The sequence below is a fragment of the Sciurus vulgaris genome, assembly GCF_902686455.1.
Source record: "Sciurus vulgaris genome assembly, chromosome: 18".
Classification (NCBI taxonomy): domain Eukaryota; kingdom Metazoa; phylum Chordata; class Mammalia; order Rodentia; family Sciuridae; genus Sciurus; species Sciurus vulgaris.
Genome location: NC_136479.1, coordinates 39,762,237 through 39,785,068, shown reverse-complemented (window position 1 = coordinate 39,785,068; position 22,832 = coordinate 39,762,237). Strand labels below are relative to the sequence as shown.

Genomic DNA, 22,832 nt, shown 5'->3' with positions numbered 1-22,832 from the left:
AGCCCCAGGCGGGAGTCCAGAGGGGAGGTGGCCAGCGCCTGCCCCAGCTCTCCAGAGAAGGAAGTGCCTGCGTTCTTGGAGCTCTGCCTTCAGGTTTCTCTCGGGGTCAGGGTCCGCCAAACCAAGGCAGAGCCATAACCTGGGAGGGTAGGGCTTGAACTACTGGAAGGCCTGTTCAGACACTGCCATCACCCGGGAAAGTGCTCGGAACCGAGGGGCTGTGCGGGCTGGGAGGGAAGCCGCGAGGACCGTCCCAGAGTGGGGACTGCGTGGCTGCCGGCGGAAGACCCGGGGAACGAGCGGCGGCAGTGGGGGGCTCCGTCACTCCAGCTCTGAGCCCCTGCCTGAAGAAGGGGACGGGAGGCAAAGGAGCAGCGCCAGCTGGAACTTGGCCCCGGTGTGGCCCCGACAGGGCCACAGGGTCACTGTGAGTGCCCAAGGGCAGCAAGGACCACCCAGCCCATGGCCGAGGCTCCCACCACCGTGGCTGATGAGCAGGAAGAGCTAGCAGGCTCCTCACCTCTGCAGAGCCCCGCCACGTCTGCCACCAAGGACGACAAGCACTTAGAAAGTAATTGTTCATCTGGACGAATCTGTTTCCGTCCACTGGATCGAGCACCATCGTATTAAATCAAAGGCACGGTGCCTGATTAGATGGTCACTTGGGAACCAGAGCTGGTGAGGGTTGCTGGCTGGCCACCGGGAGAGGGGCCACGAGCCCCTGGGCCTGGGGTGAGGACGGGGGCGAAGTCGCCGCTGACTGGGGACTGGTCAACTTTTTGCTTTGGTTTCGGTCTGATTTGCTTCTTCTCACCCCAACTAGCTTGTCTACACAGCTGGCCGTGGCTCCTTGTCCTGGCGGTGCCCCCTGGTGTCTGGCCTGAGCGTCATTGGTCTAGAAAGTGGGAGTGGGGGATGCGGATGCCTCTGGGGTGCTGGTGGCTAAAGCCCTCCCATCTTGTGCAGCCAAGGTCCGGCCAGCGCTGTGCCCACAGACAGGGCCCTTGCAAGTCCCATGTGTGGCCAGCCTCGTCCACGTCGCCCATCGGAGTGATGCTTCCACACTGGGTTGTCCTGTTACCCCGGCCCTCAGCCCAGCGGGGCCTCCTCAGCTCTGCTCGCGGAACTCGGGTCCTGGTCTGTGCTGGGTGAGGCTCGGGCCCCCCTGGGAATCCCTGGGAGCTGTGCCTCCTCCTGGCGGCAGACAGGCGCCTGCAGTGTGTCCTGCTGAGCCTGCCTGGCCCACTGGCTTGCCCTGTCCAGCACCTTGGCCTCCGCCCCCGTGGTTTCTTGGTGCTGCCTGCTCTGCCAGCCCAGCCCCAGGCTCAGCTGGGTGGGGACACTGCAGGTGGAGACAGGACGTCTGGAAGGTGGAGGAAGGGGCTGAGCAGGGCCAGGGAAGGGGCTGGGCAGGCATCTCAGAGCTTCGAGGGTAGCCCGGCCTCGTGGGAAGATGTTGCCTTTGGGACCATTTGCTTTGCCTGGCCTCTGGATATGTCCTGGCCCAGGAATAGAGTGGGTCAGATGCCTAGGGGGCTGCTGGCCAAGGGAAGCCCTTGATGGGGGAGCTGGGCCACCTCAGCAAGGCAGGGGACCTTCCATGCCCCAGAGCCACACTCACTCCTATGGCCTCCTTCCACTGCCTGGGCTTCCGGAATGTTCTGGGAGGCTCCAGAATGTCCCAGGAGGCTCCAGAATGTCCCAGGATGAGACAGTGCACTGGTGGCCCATGGGCCTGATTCAACGCACAGCCGGGTCTGGTGCTGTGACTGGCATTTGGTCTTGTTGGTTGTGTTTCTTTCTCACAAAGTGCCTTCAACCTGGAGTATGTGGCAGTGTTTACCTGGTGGACGGTTCTGGCCTTGCTGTACTCGGCACACGGGCGCTGCTGGGCGGGGCCCCTCACAGCCACGGTCAGGGCCTCCTTTACCGCGGCCTGGCGTCTGGCAGCTTTGGCCCTTCCTGTTACTCCTGGGCCCTGTGGACATCTCCGTCAGGGGTTCCATGATGAGGAGAGGACACGGTGTGCCAGCAGGGCAGGGGCCACACGCGGGTACCCATCAGACTCACTGCTCCAGCGGGCAGAAGCCCCGGAGCCTCGCCCTGGCCAGCTCGGGCTGCCCTGGCCAGTACAGCAGGCTGGTGGCTGGTGGGAGACGTTTACCTGTACAACTGCAGGCTGATGTCCAGGGGCCAGGCGACCGTGGGCCAGGCCCGGGGTGCTCGCAGGGAGCTGCCTGCCGAGATCTCTGGAGGTCTTGCTCTCCTCCTGAGGCCACCGTCCTGTCCCTCGATCACCCACCCCCCTGCAGAGCCCACGTCCCCTTCATTTCTCCTGGAACCTCGTCTCCAGGTGGCTGTGCTGGGTGAGGGCTTCACTGTGCTCCAGGGACAGCACAGCTCAGTCCTTAGCACACCAGGGTTCAGGATACACGTCCAAAGGCAAGAGAACAGGGCCAGGGAGGACGGTTAGATGGCCCGTGGTCATCTCAGACCTGCAGGCAGTGTGAAAAGGAAGGGATGGACTCCACGGGGGAAGGCTCCTGGGAGGAGCATCAGTGCTGGAGAAGCCAGGACGTCCTCCTCAGGCAGGGGCGGGGCCTCTGCAGGTGGGCGGTGCGCACGGAACATGTCCAGCCTCTGCTGTTCTGAAATCTCTCTGGGAAACTTGTGCTGCCCCACTGTGGGGAGGGAGGGCGTTAGGTGTGGAGAGAGGCTGGCACCAGCCAGGCCTTATTCCCAAGAGAAGTCGCTGACAGAGTCCAGCCTGCCCGATGGTGAACGGAGATCGGCTGGGTCAGCCTCTTCTGCAGGTGGCTCTGCTTTCAGGCTTGTAAGCTGAAGCCCTGTTAAGGCCACCAATCTGTGGTGGGCACACAAAGTGGATCTTCAGTCCCAGAACTCAGGAGCCTCACAGGCTTGTGGCCCTCCCGTGATCCCGGCCACCTGAGGGACTCCCGGTTCCCAGGTCCTTGCTCAGTCTGACCCCAGCGTGTAGCTCTGCCTCGTACCCCTGCTACTGCCTGCAGAGGTGATGAGAAGAGATGGGATTTGCTGATAATTAAGTTATTAGCTGCCAGAGCTTAATTGCTCTCAGGAGTATTTTAATTTTGCCAGGGGGCTCAAGAACAGAAAGGTTTGGAGACAGCAGAGGCACGTGGAGGTGGAAGGGGGAGCGTGTGTGTGTGAGTGTGCGTGTGTGAGAGCTCATGGGGTTGTGAGCCTGTGCATGCATGTGTCCGTTTTCTGTTGCTATAACTGATGGGGTAATTTGCAAAGATAAAATAAATTTATTTCTTAGGGTTCTGGAGGCTGGGAAGTCCAAGATTGAGGGGCTGCATATGGGTGGCCCTTGATGGTGGGACTCTGCAGAGTCCCAAGGTGGACTGGTGCCTCCCATGGCTAGCCAGAGCAAGCAGCCAGAGCTCACTCTTAGAACAAAGCCGCTCCCTCCATACCCGTCAGCCCACGATCCCCGAGTGGGTCCACGCACTCAGGGTCAGAACTTCACAACCTAATGACTTCTGACAGGTCTACCTGGTCCCACCTCTTAAAATCTTGTAATGGGAATTAAATTTCAGCATGAGTGTTTTGGGGTCGTGCAAACCCTAGCAGTGAGTGTGTGTTGCGTGTGTGTGAGTGTATGGGTTGGTGTGTCTGTGAGTGTGTGTGCACATACGTGAATGTGCACAGGTCTGCAGGAGCCGCCTTGGAGATCTCTGCTTGGGCACCTCTGCAAATATGCAGAGGGGACCCTGGGCCTACGGGGGGCACTGATCTCTTCCAGGTGGGCTCTGGGACTCCCCAGCAAGGCCTCCAGAGCAGGCAGCAGTAGGCCTGGCCGTGTGCACGAGGCCCACAGTGATCCTGAGCATTGTCTTACCTGGAGAGCTGGGCACGGGGCTGTGGCCACCCTGGGGTGGTCTGGGGGCTTCCTTTTGACGGGGGCAGGGGATCCTCCAGGGAGGGAGGGCTGGGGCACTGAGGATTTCTCTGCCCTGCAGTTGACTGATTCTGGAAACTTCCAGAACTCTGAACCAAGGACAGAGACTGGAGTTGGGACGTGGGGTGTTCCTATTGTCCAGCTGGGCTCTCCCACAGGAGGTCTGGCTCACAGGGAGGTGGGACGCCGTGCTCTGGCCCTACCCTTCTGGCCATGGTTTGTGGTGCTTCCTTTCCAAGGAGCCAGTAGTCCCTCAGCCGCTGGCTCCCCATAGGCAGTCCCTGGGAAAGGCCAGAGCTCTGTCTGGTTCTCTCCTCTCGTCTGTCATCTTGAAGGAGGCCTTAGTGCCCTGGTGGTTGTTTCTGTACGGTTTCCTGATCACGAGTTATGCCCTATGTGCTCGGGGATGGGGCTCCAAGTTGTTCCCAGGACACCTGAGAGCTTACCTGCTTTCAGCCTGGGCTGACCTTTGGCAGTTCCTCCTCTGGACCTGACTCTGTGTAGCTGGAAACGGCATTTAGAGACCAGAGTTGGGTACCAGCACTGCTCATTGATTACAGTGATATAATCTGAGTATTATCACTTGGACAATTTTTGGGGGGTCTTCTGGGGATTGAACTCAGGGGCACTCAACCACTGAGCCACATCCCAGCCCTATTTTGTATTTATTTAGAGACAGGGTCTCACTGAGTTGCTTAGTGCCTCACTTTGCCGAGGCTGGCTTTGAACTCATGATCCTCCTGCCTCAACTTCCCGAGCTGCTGGGATCACAGGTGTGCGCCACCGCGCCCTGCTTACTTTGATGATTTTAAAATGACAACACTGGGACATATATTTGTTTTAAAAGAGAAAAATAAATCCAGGCTCATGCTGATATTTTTATTCAACTAGATTTCAGGGGTTTTACTTAACCTTAATATTTTATATTGATAGCACTTTCCTTATCATAGAAATCTTGATTCCTAAGGGTGCTACATGAATCTCTTATCTATCACCTCTGTGGTTCTTTTTCCCTTCAAATATGTCTCACTTGAAAATAAAGTCAAAATATTATTTTTCATAGTAATTTGAAAAAAAAAAAATCCTTCTTTCTGAAGTGAGGCCACCAACCTGAAATAGAGCTGCATTTGCGTGCTTCAGTTTCTTTCCTATTTTTAGGAATCACAGTACTTTTTCCTTTCGATATAATTTTTAAATATGTAAAACTCATAGTTTAATTTTTTCTTTATAAATAGACTGGCTCGTCCATTCTTTCTTCAACTCAGAACTGGGTCTCTACGTGAAGTCTGCTGAGATCTCCGTGATGGCTTCGCATCCTACCACCTTACCAAAGTCTGTCAGAGGCTCCTCAGGAATTCTTTTGGGACTTCCAGATGTCACGTCACCCTTGGGGAGGGGTGGTTTCATTTCCTGTTGGGATGCTGGTTGCTTAGACCATCCGTGTTGGCTAATGCCTACAATAGCGCTGACAGCAGCAGGCACATCGGCTGTTTTCTGCTCCTCCTCCTCCTCCTCCTCCTCCTCCTCCTCCTCCTCTTCCTCCTCCTCCTCCTCCTCTTCCTCCTCCTCTTCCTCCTCTTCCTCCTCCTCTTCCTCCTCCTCCTCCTCCTTCCTCCTCTTCCTCTTCTTCCTCCTCCTCCTCCTCCTCTTCCTCCTCTTCTTCCTCTTCTTCCTCCTCTTCCTCCTCTTCTTCCTCTTCTTCCTCCTCTTCCTCCTCCTTCTTCTTCTTCCTCTTCTTCCTCTTCTTCCTCCTCTTCCTCCTCCTCCTTCTTCTTCCTCTTCTTCCTCCTCCTCTTCCTCTTCCTCCTCCTCTTCCTCCTCCTCCTCTTCCTCCTCCTCTTCCTCCTCCTCCTCCTCCTTCTTCTTCTTCCTCTTCTTCCTCCTCCTCTTCCTCCTCCTCCTCCTCCTCCTTCTTCTTCTTTCTCCTCTTCCTCTTCTTCCTCCTCCTCTTCCTCCTCCTCTTCCTCCTCTTCCTCCTCCTCTTCCTCCTCCTCCTCCTCCTTCCTCCTCTTCCTCTTCTTCCTCCTCCTCCTCCTCCTCTTCCTCCTCTTCTTCCTCTTCTTCCTCCTCTTCCTCCTCTTCTTCCTCTTCTTCCTCCTCTTCCTCCTCCTTCTTCTTCTTCCTCTTCTTCCTCTTCTTCCTCCTCTTCCTCCTCCTCCTTCTTCTTCCTCTTCTTCCTCCTCCTCTTCCTCTTCCTCCTCCTCTTCCTCCTCCTCTTCCTCCTCCTCCTCCTCCTTCTTCTTCTTCCTCTTCTTCCTCCTCTTCCTCCTCCTCTTCCTCCTCCTCCTCTTCCTCCTCTTCCTCCTCCTTCTTCTTCTTCCTCTTCTTCTTCCTCCTCTTCCTCCTCCTCTTCCTCCTCCTGCTTTTTACTGATTTTAGCAGAATGTCTCTGGTGCTTCCTCAGAAAAGATACTTGATGCTGACTTTTGGGCTGATATGGAGAGACGTATATTTATGTTAGGAAAATATCCATTCTTAAAAATTTTATTGTGGTTTTCAACTTGACATGTTCTGGGTCATTGTGGTTTTTTTCTTTTTCTTTTTGGTTCCAAGAATTGAACCCAGGGGCGCTTAACCACTGAGCCACATCCCCAGTCCTTCGTATGTTTTATTTAGAGACAGGGTCTTGCTAGGTTGCTCAGGGCCTCTCTAAGTTGCTGAGGCTGGCTTTGAACTTGCAACCCCCTGAGGCACTGGGATTATAGGCATCCACCTCGGTGCCTGGCCATTTGTGGTTCTGGATATTCACTTGGAGGGCCCAGGGTGTGGGTGCTTTGCTTCTGTGAATCTGAGCTGGACGTGAAGGGGCATTAGGGATCCTGAGGATTTTGCACCACAAAACAGTTACACGCAGGTGCCTGGGGATTTTCAGACTTAGGCTCAGCACCTTGGCTCTGCCTGGATGTGGGTTTTATTTCTGTGAAGCTCACTGGTTTTGAACAGAGATAGGAGACATTTTTATGTCATGTTTGGGGACTTGTGTTTGTGCATTTTCCAGGATCTCAGTGGACATTTTCTATGTGCAGTTTTTGTGGTTATTGGTGCTTTTGAATTCATGTTCCTCAAAACACTGGATGCACACCTCTGCAGATCGGGTCAGCACGGGGCAGTGTGGAGACTTTGCTGCTCACAGCACCTGGCCTCTCAGATGAACCCAGGAACCCCAGGACTCACACATCCCTGTGACCCTGGCGCTCAGCTTGGGGGCTGGCTGGAGCTGTCTCTGACCCCTTGGTCTCAGCATACCTGCTAAACATCAGGTGGCCTGTCCAAAAGACACCTTCAAAACAGTGTTCTATTCCGCTATAACCAAAGTGGCTTGCACTGCATGTGCTACCATGTGCAGAAGGTGTAGAAGAACGGTCTTCAGGCAGGACCCCGCCCAGTGCTGGAGGGGTGTCCTTGTAGCTGGGCCCTCGGCAGCTGCAGAAACTCAGACTCTGACCTGATGCCCCAGTGGGGCCAGAGAGAGGAGACGTTTTCTGGGGACCATTCAAGCTAGGTCCTTGAGTATCAGGGGCCTGGGGCCCCCAGGAACTCAGTAAGACCATGGAGCCAGATCTGGCTTAGTCACACTCCTTGAGGTGGCTGGGTTGTGTGCTCTGCTCATGGCCTTAGATTTTCAGCAGCACCTTGCTCCCACAGACACTCTGGAAGGGACCAAGTCCAGGAAGGGCTCACCAGGGCTGGCCTATGCCCCTGCCCCAGGCAGGTGTGGAGAGGACCAGGCTAACCTTCTGCCCATACCCGTCCTTCCTGGGAGGCAGGCCCAAGACCCTGTAAGGACATGTCTGGTGGCACAGAAGAGGGACTCAAAGCCCCTCCTGAGGGACACCTCAGCACCAACAGACCCTTCATTCAGCCTGAGGGAGTGGCAGGCAGCTTCTCTGTCCCGCCTGTCCACGTCTGGGCTGTGGCATGGCTCGGCTCTGCCGCCCATGGTGGATTCGTGTCTGCACTTCCCACCCTGCCCCACCAGGCTCTGGCACTTCCTCAACGCCCTGGTCTTCCCAGTGCCCTCGTGGGCGCCATTATAAACTGCCTACTGGGTGCAGTTTGAGATGAGGTCATTGAGGCACAGAGAGGGTGATACTTGCCCAAGGCACAGGAATATAAGCATGTCAGATTCAATGAGGCCTCTTTTTAACCACCTCCCTGCACCTGTCTCTGTTTACTATGAGCTGGTGGAAGGGAGGCAGCTGGAGGAGCACCCAGAGGGCAGATTCAAGGTACTGTCACTGCTCAGATGTCCCAGCATGACTCCCACTGGCCTGGGCCCTAAGGGAGAGACCAACCAGTGCTCAAGGGACATTTTAGGTGCTGAAGGAAGAGGGCCAGTCACCTACTAGAACAAAAAGCCAAGAGGACACTGTGTGCCCTGGTGTTGGCCGAAGTCTCTAGCTTCATGATTTGGGCTCACAAGCCAGCTCCTGCTGGCCTTGCAGATGATGGTGGTAAGGATGATTGGCAAGCGGACTTAGAAAACAAGTTCTGGGGTCAATCACTCTGAGGAGTCTGGGAAATGAGGGACCAACAGCCATTGCAGCAGGAACTAACCGGGACCCCAAGGTGCGAGGACCCAAGGAGGCTGCTGTCCCTCGGGAGGAAGCTGGGGGCTGCAGGTCCTTCCTCTAGGAGCCCCTGAGTGCCTCCCTGGTTGGCCATGGGCGCTTAGTCCAGCTGTGGTGGGGCCTGGCTTCCCCCACTCCTGTCAGGCAGCCGTGACATGGGGAGTGGGCTCTGGGAGGTGGCTCCATTTGTCCTCCTGCTCCGCGCTCCTCCGGCACATCACCGGGGCAGCAGTGAAGGGCACAGAGGCAGCTGAGCAGGAGCAGCTGCTCCTTACTGGGAGCCACCAGCTCCAGGCCCCGTTCCTGCTGAGCTGCGGGCAGCTTCCCAGCAACTAGTGGCTTGGGTTCTCAGCCCTCTGGCCAGGAGCTCGGGCACACTCACAGAGCTCCTGGTACTGCCTGGACAGCTCGGCAGCTCACAGGACATCTGCCCTGGGCTCCGCTCTGCCCGGAGGCGCCTCCGTGCCTTTGGAAGGTCTGCACGTGGGAGCTGGTTCTCCGCTCTGAGTCTGCATTGCCAGTCCCCACTCTCCCGGTGCAGGGACTACCATGGTAACTGAAAGGGTATCTGAAAATAAAATGTCACTTTTCAAGATCTTCTGCTGTGCTGACACAGGAAACTCACTTCTCCCTCTAATGCGCCAAGACAGTGGAGAGGCTGAGAGCCTAGGTGTGCTCGGTGTGTGGGGGGCGGGCGCTGCAGTCGGGCTCTGAGTCACGGCCTGTGAGCGCGGTGTGTGGCTGTGTGGGTGTGGGTGTGGGTGGGTGTGCTGTGCGAGCGAGCGAGGAGGCTCAGGTAGCTGCCCCGGTGCCGTGTGTTGGTAGCTGGCCATCTGAAGCCCAGTGCTGGAAGGTGTGCTGGAAGCCCCGGGCCAGGGCTGTCGGTGACAGCGGGTCTGAGGTCACAGTGTGTCACTGGGGGAGACACGTCTGGCTTGGAGCTGTCTGTGTGGGGCACCTGGTGTCTCTGGGAAGTTCCAGCACCATCAGGACAGCCCTTCCCCGGGGCCCAGCTGCACCCCTCAGCCCTTGGGGAGCCCTCGGGAGAACCTCCTGACCAAGGTGCTGGTCAAGGCGGAGGTCACAGCTGCCCACCCGCTCGGCTCCACCGTTCTCTTGCTCCAGGGTTGATGTGTCTCGGGACAGGGCTCTGGACGCAGCCTGTCTGGGTGGACTGGCCCAGGTGATGGTCAGGGGGTGTCCAGGTGTGGACCAGCCCTTCCCAAGGCCTCAGGCTCCCCAGAGCCATCTGGCGCCTCACCCCAGGGCTGGCTGCGCAGCAGACACTTCCCCAGTGTGGACCGCGCCCCTGGTCAGGTCAGAGGCTGGAAACGTGGAAGGCTCTTCCTGGGAGGCTCCGTTCCCAGCCAGGGCAGGGAGACGCTGGGCCCCATCCAAGTGGCCACATGCAGACATCCCCACGCCCAGCTTTCTCTGACGGGCCTTTGTCCACGACGGTGACTCGGCTCCGTGTGTCTCCTGACCACACTCTCAGCACTTCACATCTCTAGAAAGACTACACGTGATTGCAGTATTGTTTTTTAACTTCAACATGCAACCAAACAGAGTGGCTGTGGATGAGATGTTGTTTCAGCGAGTGTCTGTCAAATGCCAGTTATTTTAAGGCTGGCCCCGCTCTGGCCCAACAGCAGCAGAACACAGTGTTGGAGGGACAGGACAGACTGGGCATGAGCAGCAGCAGAGGCAGGCGGAGCTGGGGGCGCCCGAGCCCAGCTGTGGAGAGGGCCAGGTCAGGGGTGGCGTGTCAGCAGAGGTGACAGCCGAGCCGAGTCCCGGGGGCAAGTGGGTGTTAGCCAGAGGTCAGCAGGAGGGGACTCTCCACTTGGTGACGCACCAGGTGTCCGGCACCGGGATGGGCGGGAGCTGGCGAGGGGGTGCTCTGGGGCGCCCTTTGCTCTGTCGGGGAGGGTAGGATGCCACAGGCCTGGCACTGTGGCAGTGTCACACCCTGGGGCTTTGGGAGAGTCACTGCACGGGCAGTGTTTTCAGCCCGCTTTGTTCCTGGGGCCTTCTAGATGTCAGTGTCAGAACAAGTGACGCTGGCGGGTGCTGGGCTTCCTTGCGGGCTGCAGTCGGTTGGCGGCCTCTGGGCTCTCTCCACGTTGCTTCTGCGCCAGTGAAGCCCGCAGTGCGAGTGGAAAAGTACCTGCCATGTTGGGGTTGGTTCCAAGGCCCTCTAGGGTTGCTGTGTAACGCCCTCCAGTGACCTTGAGGTCTCCTTAATACCTAAACGTCGGCCACAGCCTCACCGAGTCTCTCGTGCCAGGACTGCATCTTCGCCATCACCGTCCTGTGCGCACGCGGAAGGGCGGGTGTGAATTATTTAGGCGACTGACTGAGTAAATAACTGCCGGGTGCTGTCTCCAGCAGTAAGTCTCTGTCCCTCCTTGCAGGGCCTCAGTGTCTTCGCTGACGTGCCTTTGATGTGCTCCCAAATCTCTCTGAGAACATCGCCCTGGACCCCCGATGCGGCTACCCGAGCAACCTGGAGAGGGGAAGCCCGAGAATGAGCAAAAGGGGGACCGAGGAGCCCCCGCAGGGGGAGAGGAGCCACCGAGGAGCCCGGCCCCCGCCTCCCCCGCCCGGCAAGTCTCCTGCCCACCCCAGGACCTGGACGGGTTTGCAGCCTGCAGGCGGGGGTGGGGGCAGGGTCTGGGAGTCTCTGTTGCCCGGGGTCCTGGAGACACTCTGTGGGAGCACCCCAGGGCGGGGTGCCCCAAGGCAACGGTCCCAGCCCTCCAGGGAGTCTGCCCTGTTCTGCTGAGACGGTGGAGTGGGCAGAGGGAGGGCTCGCAGCCTGGGCGAGGCAGGGGCTGCTGTTGGTAGGACTCAATGCAGAGCAACAGGCGCGGGACGGGCCTCACCTGCATGGCTTCAGCCACCCTCCCGGTGACCCAGTGCATGCTCAGCTCGTTCTCCAGGAGGAGAGGGAGGCAAACATCGGCAGCTGGGCCGAACACGCAGGCTGAGGAGGACTAGGATCCCTGCACACCATCTGAGGCCACACGTGCCCTTGGCACAGGCCTGGCCAGCGGGGGCCAGGGGCTAGTCCCTACTACGCTGCGGGCTTCCCTGGGTTTTGATGTTGCTCTTTCTCTTTTCCTTGGAGACACTCATGACTGTAAAGTCTGGAGAGGAATTTCAGCTCTGGGTGTTTTTGTGGAAGGAGTTTTGATTGGCATGTGTCTGGCCTCTGGTGGTCCGCAGAGAGTCCATGGACGGCACATTCAGCAGCTGCCTCCCAGGGCTGTCTGCAGGGGTCTCTCCCCGCTTTGCCCCTAGCTCCGAGTGGCGGCTAACAGTGTTTGTGGTGGGGACAGTGAGTTCAGGCTTCTGGAGAAGGAAGGAGGTGGGAATATTTTTGGTGCCTGCAGCTCCCAACTTCCAGTATTTTCTCCCAGGAGCTGGGACTGGACTGTAGGACTCAGGCAGGACGCTGCTGCGGGACTCTATCAGAGCCCTCTCAGGATCCTTCCTTGTTTGAGAAATCAGGACTGGGGACCAGTGACGAGGGCCCTGGCCGAGGGCATGGGGCCTGCAGGGCCGGCCCTTCTCAAGGACTCTGGGAAAGCTCAGGAGGAGGGCGAGAGGAGCTGGACCCATTGCCACACCTCAAGGACAGGCTTACAGGAGGTGCTGCTCAGAAAGGCTGGCCAGGACCAGAGGACATCCTGTCCCTGTCCACCCCTCCAGGAGAGGACCCCAGGGGACACTTGGGCCAGTCCCTGTCCACCCCTCCAGGAGAGGACCCCAGGGGACACTTGGACCAGTCCAAGTGTAAAATTCCCGCTTGGCCTTTCCCTACCCCAGGTGAAATGACAGAGAGCTGGACCTCCCCCTGGGAACTGGGGCCCACTGGGGAGGGCAGTAAGGACAGGTGGAGAAATGCGCCCACACATACCATGGCCAGCAAATGCAGCTGACCTCAGGGAGGAGGCCAGTCGCCTCCCTAGGTATGAAGATGTCACACAGCAAACCAGTCAAGGTCTGTGGTGGAGTCAGAAAGACGCGCTCACACTGAACTGTAGGCCCCTCGTCCTTGTGTCTCGGGGGCCTGGAACTGTTGGCCAGACCTGTTAGCGCCATGGATTAGGCAGTTCAGATCCACCTGTCTCTGGGGACGGGGAGCCCAGTGAGTTCTGTGGGAAGACAGGGAGGCGTCTCATGGCGGCCAGAGGTGCCACTGGGCCTCAGGGATGGAGAAACAGGGCTTCTCCAAGGCGGCCTCATTTCTCTGTCTCTGTCCCTGTGAAAATAATCACTGTCCAGTAGCTGCCCGTTTGGCACTGCGTTCCCAGTTCCCTGGGAAAGGAGCGTGCTGCTGCCCACTCCTGATCAGATTGTCAGTGTCAAGGAGGTGGGCCGGAGCTACGAACACAGCGGCTTCCTTTACAGATCTGAACCAGGAAGAGAAGGGGGAACGGGGGCCAGAGGCGCAGGCCTGCCTCACCGGCCTTGAGATACCAGCTTCGTATTCCAATTTGGAAGTTATGTGGCTGTCTCTTGAGGGCTGGTTGTTTGTTTGTTGTTTTCTATTCAGTTGTGTTTTATTAAGACTATAAGTTGGAGCCTTTTACAAATGTGGTCCCCCACCCCCAGAATGTGGACCCAAACCCCTGAACCATACCTGGTGGGTCAAAAGCAGGGGGGTAGACTAAGTGGCCAGGCACGTGGAGGGTGGACAGGGAGACCTTCCACAGAGGGCAGGAACTGGACCCCGTCCCCACCTCCAGCCTTCCTCCCAGCCCTCCTGTCCTGTTGGTCCATCTGAAGGACAGCAGAATCCCCCAGAGTGTGTTCCTGACTTTGCTAAGGTGTGGCAGGCTCCCTCTCTGTTTCTGGAGGTGACTTGGCTTGCCTTTTGTCACCTTCCTCTTGAGTCTCACAAGGGGGCAGAACAGTCAAGAACTGGTTCCTCTCTAGGCTGGGAAGGAGCTGGCTTCTTGTCTTGGTGTCCCGAGGTCTTTGGACGAGGTCTGGAGTTGGCTCATGGGTGTCAGTAGGGACGAAGTCACCTTTAGAGTTTCCAGGCAGTGGGGAGACACAGGTGGCTCCCACCAAGCTCGGCGAGATAAACAACCCTTTGCTCCGCTGCCAGCCCAGCCCGAAGGAAGCGCTTCTCCTACGGGGAGAAGTGGATGCACACTATTGATACATGAGCTAAAAATAACCCCTGTTCCAAACAAAGTGTTTTTTAGTATTTAGAAATGAAAACGTGTAGACAAAGCAAGGATCCAGAATGCATGACTCACGAAATTGCTGACTCTGAAAGCATTGGAAATTCAAGGAGAATTCTCTCTCTCCCCTTCTCCCTCCCACCCCTGTTCTGAATAGCTTATAAAAAGAGTCTCCATCACAAGCAGGACCCACGAACCCCTGTGAGTTGTGGTCCTGCACAGAAGAGGCTGAGAGGGCTCAGCTCTTACCACCCACTCACGGAGCTGGCCTCCCTCGCCAGCTTGGAAGCCTCAGTCCGAGGCCTCCCTTGCGAGGCCAGCTTTGCTTCTCCTCCTGGTGCGTCTGCTCCCTGGCCCTGGCAGGTGTCGGGGACTCCAGGCCCTGCTGGCCCTGGCTGTGCTGACTCAGCCGTACGCCTGAGCGCTGGTCCCAGGAGCCAGGCCGGGGGTGCAGCAGCGGGGTGTCCGTCCACACTGCCTGTCTCAGGCTCATCCTCAGCTGGTGGTAGAACAGTCGGGCCTGGTGTTCAAATTAAAGAAAAAAAATTGCTTTTGCTCACAAAACTTTTCCAAAATCAGCCTCCTAGGGACTTCGGAAGCTCAAGTAGAAGAGGGGCCACGTGGGTGGGAGACGGCGAAGGCCGTGCTGGAGGGCGACTCGCTCGCGGGCTGGGCGGTCTTGCCCTCCACGGTTCCCAGGTCTGCAGGAGCCTCTGCCCTGGGAGCAGACGGGCCTCCGTCTCTGTCCCATCACCTGCTGGCCCTCAGGCCACGTCCTTGGCCTCTGGGCAGCCTGAGCCTGCATCCCACCGAGCCTGGCCTCGTCTTAGGGTGACCCTGCCTCGGAGTCGACCGCCACTCTGAGATCACCCGTCGCTCCCGTGCTCAGCCTGGCCTGCTCACGCTCTGGGCAGCGCCTCTGCGAGCCGCTCTGCCGCCGTCAGTGCGCCCCTGGCTGTGGTTCTGCCTCTGCGGTTTCAGTTTCCAGTGCCACCTGTGGCCTAAGGATGTCACCGCGCACAAGGTGGAACCACGATCCGGGCTCACCACAACACGCGGCTTTCCGCAGCGTCTCGTCGCGGCTCTGCCTCACTTGAGGTTTGTAGCTCTCACTGCGCTGGCCTCTAGGTGAGGCTTGGCCTCTAGGTGAGGCTTGGTCATAGACACACATCGTGTTTGTGATGGTTCCCCAGCAAGGCGGACCCATGGGACACCTGAGAGGGCAGTCAGAGGGGACTCGCTGGCCAAGAAGTCCTGTGGCAGGCCGTCTGTGAGGTGGAGAACCAGAGAGGCCAGCAGCACCGTCCAGTCCAAGTCCAGAAGCCGCAGAACTCGGGAGGCCAACAGGCGGTCCGGCTTCTGAAACCAGCAGCCTGCGAGCCCCTGGCAAGTCCTGGAGTCCAGAGGCCGAAGAACCTGAGTTCTGACGTCCAAGGGCAGGAGACGATGTCCGCTCTGGGCGAGAAAGAGAAACAAGAGAAACGTCCCTCCTGCCTTTATGTTTTCCTTCCGGGATCCCAGCTGATTGGATGGTGCCCACCCACACTGAGGGCAGATCTCCCTCCCCACCCACGGACTCCCCTGCCAATCCTCCTGGGAACAACCGCAGACGCACCTAGAAACGACGCTTCTGGAGACCCAGGCTTCTCTCCATTCAGTCAGCTGAGAGTGAAGCTCCACCACCATGTACACCCCGTGTGGGAAGAAGCACAGGCTGTGTGGAGTCCTGGGCCCGAGGCTGGGCATCCACAGGGCTTGGGATGCACCTCCTGAGGCCGGGGACACTGGGACACACCTCCTGAGGACGGGGACACCCAGGACACACCTCCCCAGGACGGGGACACTGGTTTTCTCTCCCAGCACTTCCCCAGCAGGTGGCTGCTGCTCTTCCTGCTTCAGGGCCTGGAGCCCGATTGAAGGAGCCTCAGGGTGCAGGGTGGTCCATGCGCCCCTCGCGCCCCATGAGCCCTGAGCAGGGCTCACCGAGGCCTCAGACCTCGAGGCCAGGACATGCCCCCTCCACCAGGGCTATTTCTGCCCCTCCCGTCCTTCCAGGAACATGGTCACCTTCTCATTCCCAAGGAGAGCGGGGATCTGGGGCGGAAGCTTCTTGGGCTTCCTGCCTGGCCTCTGCCCTCTGCTGCCCATCAGAGTGCAGGAGCCGGGCCTGCCACCTTCCTTGGGCCCTGGTCCATCCAGGTGCCCCTGCCCAGTCTCCGAAGTCTTCCTTCCTCGGCATGAGCGTCACCCACCTCTGTCAAAGCCGCCCCGTCCTCCTGAGACTCGGGAAGCACACTGTGCTGCTTCTGCTGCTCTCCCTTCCTCTCCTGCTCCCTCCTCCAGGTGGCTCTGCCCCCATCTGTCCTCCCGTCCTGTTCTGGAGGGAAGGAGGAGCAGGGTGAGGGCGCAGGGGCTGGGCAAGGGCTGGGCAGGTAAGGCTCCAGCTCTTGCTCACACTTCATCTGTGACTCTGAGGACACATTTGCAGACAATGTCCACTAAGTCAGAAGCTTTTCAGGAAGGGCTGGACACCTCCCGTCTCCCTCCCTGACCCCTGGCCAGCTTCTGGAGGCTGCGTGGGGACAGCCCTCTGCAGGCGATCTCTGCTCACTTCTGAAGCTCGAGGGCAGCCATGCACTCACCTTCCCCGTGGAGGGAGCATCCAGCTGGGATCTCAAAGGCTCTCGGCTAGAAACTGCTGACCTCCTCCCCCTCTGGGGTCCTCTGACCGGCTCTCCCGGAAATCTTCCTTCCACGCGGATCCACTTACTTCCCATGTGATTCTTCTCAGGCTGCGCATGCTGGTTGAGGATCCTCAGAACATCAAAATAAATGAGCGGTCTTTCAAACAGCGCTCCACGGTCAGTGAGACTCCGAATGCTCCGTGAGAGATGACCCCGTGGAGAACACCAGCGCACGTGAGTCTCGAGGTGCCCACAGCACAAGACATGTTTTGTCTTCGTCTAACTCAGCTTTTCGCAGCCCGGGCCTGTGAGTGTGCATGTGTGCGTGTGTGCGTGTGTGTGTGTGTGTGTGAGAAAGCCAGAAATCAGCCTGGGAAGTGTCCATCACCCTCCAGGGACACACCTCATTCTCAGGTGGATGCAGATATCAGGTGCAGGCGTGTTCTGCACCCAGTGAGGGTCCACATCCTTGGACCGTCTTTGGTGGGCAGGCTCCATGCCAGGTGGTGGGATAGACCCTTCTCTCTGCAGCCTCGAGGCTCCTGGGGAAAGTCGGTTAGCCCACCGGAGTCCATGTGTCAGGATAAGTGCCGGCTTAGGGTGTGCCTAGCACACATCAGGGACCCATGCACGTGTGCAAGGGCACACACACAGGCAGGTGTGCAGCTTCGAGGACCCAACCCTTCACTTGGAAAACCCCAATACCATGGTACAGGTACCCCGAGTGCACTTCAAATCAGGAAGCACATTTACATCCAAACATGCAGAGTCCACTCTACTAATGCGGTCACACTGCTGGAGCTTGTTTTCACTCCATGATTTATCGCCTGCGTCCTTCCCTGTTGTCCCGTGATTTGTTTAGCCCCGTTGATGTCCGTTCAGGTTTTTTCCTCTCACTCTCTCCCCTCTTCTCCAGTAAGCAGTGCTGCAGTGCCTCCATGTAAATCCATCCTTACAGATTCGGGCGAGCGATCTAAAGATGACTTCCCTGGAAGTGAAACATCTGGGTCAAACGCGTGCACGTTTTTTCTTTTGCTAGATCTGGCCAAACTGCTCTCCAGAATTGTTGTCCTGATGCACCCGAGAGAAGGGCTTTTGAGGACAGGGGACCTCGGGTGGAGGGGAGTGAGACAACAGAGAGGAAGGACTCGAAGTTACATCGTGAGGGAGAGAGGATGCAGCCTTCAGGGAAGCTCAGTGTGAGTCCTGGACCGCACAGACAGCACTATCAGCCATCTCAGCGAAGGGGTCCCGAGGTCCTCGCACCCTGGGGATTCCCTGAGGCACTCTGGGGGCCCCTCCTCCGCGGGGTCCACTTCCCACCTGTGGGACTCTTCTCCAGCACCCACAGTGAAGGCCGTGGCATCCTTGGGGCCCTCTGAGAGCGCTCCCTGTGAGCCGGCAGTGGGCCCCAGGCATCCGATGCCTTTGGAAGGGCTGCTGAGCCTCCCAGGGCTGTCCTGGGCCCTGGCCTGGGGAACCAGTAGGGTGCACGGCACGTCCAACCTCATGGCACCAACGGGGTCATGTTTGCCGTGGGCACTCCGCCCGCGCAGCTCCCCTCGGGCAGTGCGTGGAAGCAGCCTGCCAAGCTGGGCGGCAAGTGTGCTGGTGGACCGAGGACGGGTCTGGGGGCGGCATCTGGCTGGTGGGCCCTGCTCTGGGTGGGTCTCGGGCGGCGGCAGGCTCACGGGCCTGTTCTGGGCCAGGCCTCATAGTTCTTATGGAAAACCTTGGACTCCTAGAGATGGAAACCTGTCCCACATGCGCCAGCTGCCATACCAGGTTTCAGTTAGAGCCTTTTCCTGTTGAGAGAGTGGGGCCGGGCGGGCGAGCGCATGGAGGCTGCCTGCACGCCGCTGTCAGCAGCCCTGACCCACAGCCTTCGCCTGGGCAGCCTCACTTCCCCGGCATGGAGGCTAAGGGAACGAGCAGTCGCCCTGGCCCCTGGGTCCTGCAGCAAGTGCCCTCCCCACCCAGACCTCCCACGGGAGCCACGCCCAGTCCTCCCGCTGCCCCTGTGGCCATCAAGGAGCCCCTCTTCCCCCTGGACCCTTCTCATCTCAGTCCAGTTACTTCTGTGTGTGAACTACCACCCGTGCTCCGGGGGCTCTATCTGCCACCTGCCGTTCGGGGCCTTCACGGAGGGACTCAGAGGTCTGGGGCTGGAACCATTGGCTCAGTCCCACACCGGACTGGGGTGGGGCAGTGAGGGGTTGGTTTGACTGGGGACATGGAACATGGCTTCTCCATGTGGCTGCTCTGAACAGCGTGGTCTCTGGGCTTTCAGACGGGCACCATTGAAGGCCCCAGAGAAGGGCCTCCCAGGGCCAGTGGAGCCCTGCTGGCCTTTACTACCTGGCCTCGTGAACCTCGCTCTGCTGGGTGCCAGTGGCCAGCCATGCAGACCCTCCAAAGGAGGCCCTGGCACCACATCTCCATGGGAGGAGGCTGGAAGGACTTCGGGCCTGGTTTTTAAAGTCACGATCCTTCTGCATCGTGGCCTATCCCGGCACTGTGGCACTCTCCAGACTCCTGTTGGGGGCATGGAAGAGTAGGAGCTGGGGAGTCAAGATGGAGCTCCCGAGCCTTAAGATTTGAGGCTGCCTCCGAGCATCATGTGTTCAAAAACTTCTTGTCTCTATTCTCCTGACCTAACCAAGCTCAGCCACTGCAGCTCCGCCTTGGTGCCATGTGGGGACTCTCAGGCCACTGTTTCCTTTCAGTGTGCAGCAGCTACAGTGTCACCCACCCTGGGGTTCATGGCGGCAGGCATGTGTACATGCGTGTGTGTGCCTGTGTGCACACACGTGGGTGTCTCTGTGTGTTCACATGTGTGCATACATGTGCGCCTGTGTGCAGATGTCTGTGTGTAGGTGCACATGTGTGTGTGCATGTCTGTGCATGCATGTGTGTGCCTGTGTGCACATATGTGTGGGGTGTCTTGTGTATGCATGTGTGCATGTGTGTGCACGTGTGCAGGCAGGTGCGTCTGTGTGCCTGCGTATGTGTGTTGTGTGCGCGTGTGCAGTTTCCTTCACTGCAGCCTCTCCATCCTCCACAGCCCATCATCACGGCAGATGTGTATAAATCACAGTTTTACCAACGTCTTAGGAATAAATGGGGAATTTCAGTGTAGGGAAAGATTACAATGTACCAGGAAATCTTCTGAGACTCAGAAAAAATGTTCGGAGAGTTCTTTTTATGCATGGATCCCTTTGGCAGTCTAGTGAGACGGGTGAATTATGTTTTTAAATGTATAAAATAGGAGGCAACAACAAAGTAAATCAATTATACTTGAAAACAGTACCAAAATATTCGACAAAACAAATGCGTGACATAATCACACGTGTGCTTGTCGAGGCACTGAGTAATTGGCCCTCGTGGTGGGCTGAGGACTCACTGATCTGCAGCACTGTGGTGAGTTCAAACAACATTCTGGAACACCGCGGCTCGGTGCTGGGTAGGAAGACCTCACCGCAGCGCCCATGCTGTCCATGCCCACTGTCTCCTGGCCGGCCTCCGTGTGGAAGGGGGAGCTGGATTCGAGGTCAGTGAAGAGGAAGGTCTGTCACCCACCACCCAAACTTGCAGGCCCCTCGAGTTCCAGGCTCAGATCCTCCACCCCTGGGACTCGTTGGCAGCGCTCCCCGCGGCGGGCTGTCACCACCAGTGCCTCATCCCTGGGGCGTCCAGGACAAAGCTTTGTCCCTCCAGGCAACCCATTTCCTCACCATGGACCCACTCCCTCCGGCTTCCTCCCCGACCTGGACATGCCGTACGGTGCCGTCCCCTGGGCAGCAGGCCATGGGAGCAAATACCCACTGGCCGGGGTGATGCTCCCTGCCAGGTGATGTCTGGTTGCAGCCTGAGCTCGGTCAGGAGGCTTCTGACCCCAGGGCAGGACAGCCGTCTCTCAGCCTCTCAGAGACGGGGGCTTAAGAGCCAAGCTCTGTGGGCGGAGGAAACTCGCCAGACTCGCAGCGTGAGGAGGAAAGCCTCGGGCCACCTCCACTTAGCCCTGAAGCTGGAGCCCGGGAGAAGGAGGATGTGACACGGGAGAAATAAAGGAAGCATTCCCCCATTTTCTGGTCAAAAGTTGGAGAATGGGACAAAACAAGGCGGAGGTGAGAGGACCAGAAGGTCTCTGCCTCCACCTCTCTGACCTGGCCCCAAGGGTGCCTGGGGTGGGTTCCAAGGACCTGGCGCTGGCTCACCCCGGGCAGCCCCTGCCCCACAGGCAGCCTCGCACTCTAGCTAAGCTGTGGGGGTGCCTCGCTCTTCCCACTCGGCTCCTCTGGGGCAGCGACCCTGGAAGAAGAGCAGGCTCCTCTGCCCTGACCTCGGAACAGAGGATGGGCGTGCAGGACGGCACGGGGCTGGGCAGGACGCAGGGCAGAGACCCAGCACCTACAGCAACGTGTGGCCGAGTGGGTGCTGGGAGAGCTAGGGCAGACACCAGGGCTCCCGAAAGCATTTCACAGCCAAGAAGGGGGAGGCTTGACAGGCTCTGGTCTCCAGCAGTGGAGGCCAGGAGGACCCCCATGACCTGGCGAGAGAATGGTGTCCACTGGCAGCTTCCTGGGGTCCGTCTGAGGAACACACGACCCTCGTCACTCTCCTGCTACGGATTCTTATGCCACCTCTTAGGGAGAGGGATAGGCGGGGAGACAAGATGAGGCTAGATATTTTATAAGTAAACCTATAAAATACTTATAAAATTTATAAACTTATGAAATCTCTACGGATTGCAGAGAAATGGTGGGCAGGTGCAGGAGTCCCCCACTGACCCTCGGCATCCTCCAGGTGGCTACATAGAATAAGTAGGGCTGGTGGGTCAGTTCATGAGCCATTCCCACACCCTTCAGTTAGGGTTCACCCTCTGCTGGGATTTCCCAGGCTGATGTCCTTCCTCTGCCCCAGGGTCTCATCCAGGTCTGCTGGTCCCCTGGATTGCCACGCCTCCTTAGTCCCTGCTGGCGGTGGCCCTGTGAGGTTTCCTCAGTGTGGATGACTGACAGCTGAGGAGAACTGGCTGGGCTCTTGCAGCGGGTCCTTCAGTTGTGACCTGCCTGATGGCCTTCTGGTGAGTGGCGAGAACTTGGGGGACAAGGTCACAGAGGTGCGGTGCTTCTCCACTCGTGGCTCGGGTGGAGACGGTCAGGCATGGTTCTGACCGTGACCTCTCAGCGAGGTGCCCTTGTCGCAGTGCTTTCCCCCCTGCGAAGCTGCCACCCCGCTTCCGGCCGTAGGCCTGGCGGGGCTTCGGGTGCCCAGACGGCACCGGAGACACTGGGCTGGCTCTGGGGTGGAGCGCCTGCCTGGCCCGCGAGGCACTGGCTCCATCCTCAGCACCACACAGAGAGAAGTGAATAAAATGAAGGTAGTGTGTCCATCCACCACTACAATGTTTAAAAAACGATCTAATGCTTTAAAAAGAAAAAACGGAGAAGAAAGGGGGGCGCCGCTCCCTCCGCGGGGCGCAGCGCCCGGATCGCCGGACTCCACGGACTCCACGCGCACCTCCCGCGGCCTCCGCGGCCTCCTCTTTCCATCACGCACCCGCAGAGCGGGACGCAGGCGGGTGCGCTTCCTGCCGGCGCCACAACCCAGTACAGTGAGTCATCTTCTCGCCCAGTGCTGCGTGCGTGGCCCCGGGAGCGGCTGGCTCCGTGATTTGAGCCTGCTGGCTGTCTGGCACCACGAGTGCTCAGGCTCCTCTTACTACTCCTGCCCTGCTTCCTTTCGCTGGAGAATGGCGTCGGAGACCCCGGCCTGGGTGCCAGAAGTGCTGGTGGCTCCTGGGCCTGCTGGAGTCCAGGGCCATTCACACGTCTGTGCACGACCGCCCGACCTGTGTGGAGCTAGCATGCGGCTCCCCCTGACCCTGCCCTGCTCCTCTGTGAGCTCCTCTCTGCTCCCACACCCGCGGTGCTTGCGTTCAAAGTGCCGCGTGTGCCACGTGGCCAGCGTTGCTGATCAGACACCCGGGAGACAGCTTGTCGACTCAGCGCCTGTCCCGTCCCTTTGCCTGTCCTTTCTGCTCCTTGCTGGAGCTATTTAGGTCAGCACTTTCTCCTGCCCTCTTCAGGAAGGTCGCTTTATGCATTCCTCATACAGATCGATGTGTCAGTTTTGCTTTCCTTTCTGGGGTTCAGCTGACCTCTAAATGATTTTTTGAATTTGCATACATAAAGGTCCACTCCTGCGAAGTTCAGCGGCTTTGACAGACGTGTCTTGCCTCAGATCCTCAGGCCTGGCACCATGCAGAGGCGTCACTGCTCTGAACACCCTGCACCTGGCCCTCCCAGCCCGCCCGCCCCCACCCTGGCGACCACTGGTCTTGTGCCTCTGGTTCTGCCTTCCAGGGCCACATGGCTGGGGACATGCCGTGGGCTCTTTTCAGATTGGCTTCCCTCACTCGTGACCCACCGTG

The 22,832-nt window shown here is 58.5% G+C and overlaps 1 protein-coding gene across 2 annotated transcripts in view; it reads left to right on the top strand.

Annotated features, from left to right (window-relative positions):
• The window catches only part of CALN1 (calneuron 1), a 381,358-nt gene that overhangs the window by 14,698 nt on the left and 343,828 nt on the right, over positions 1 to 22,832 (top strand). Inside the window, exon 2 of one of the 2 annotated variants that reach the window (XM_079120227.1) lies at positions 10,929 to 11,120. The exons of the other annotated variant lie outside the window; for it this stretch is intronic. Within the exon in view, the coding sequence (XP_078976353.1) occupies positions 11,002 to 11,120 (119 nt within the window). The 5' untranslated portion in view covers positions 10,929 to 11,001. The remainder of the gene's footprint in view (positions 1 to 10,928; positions 11,121 to 22,832) is intronic. 2 annotated transcript variants of the gene reach the window in all.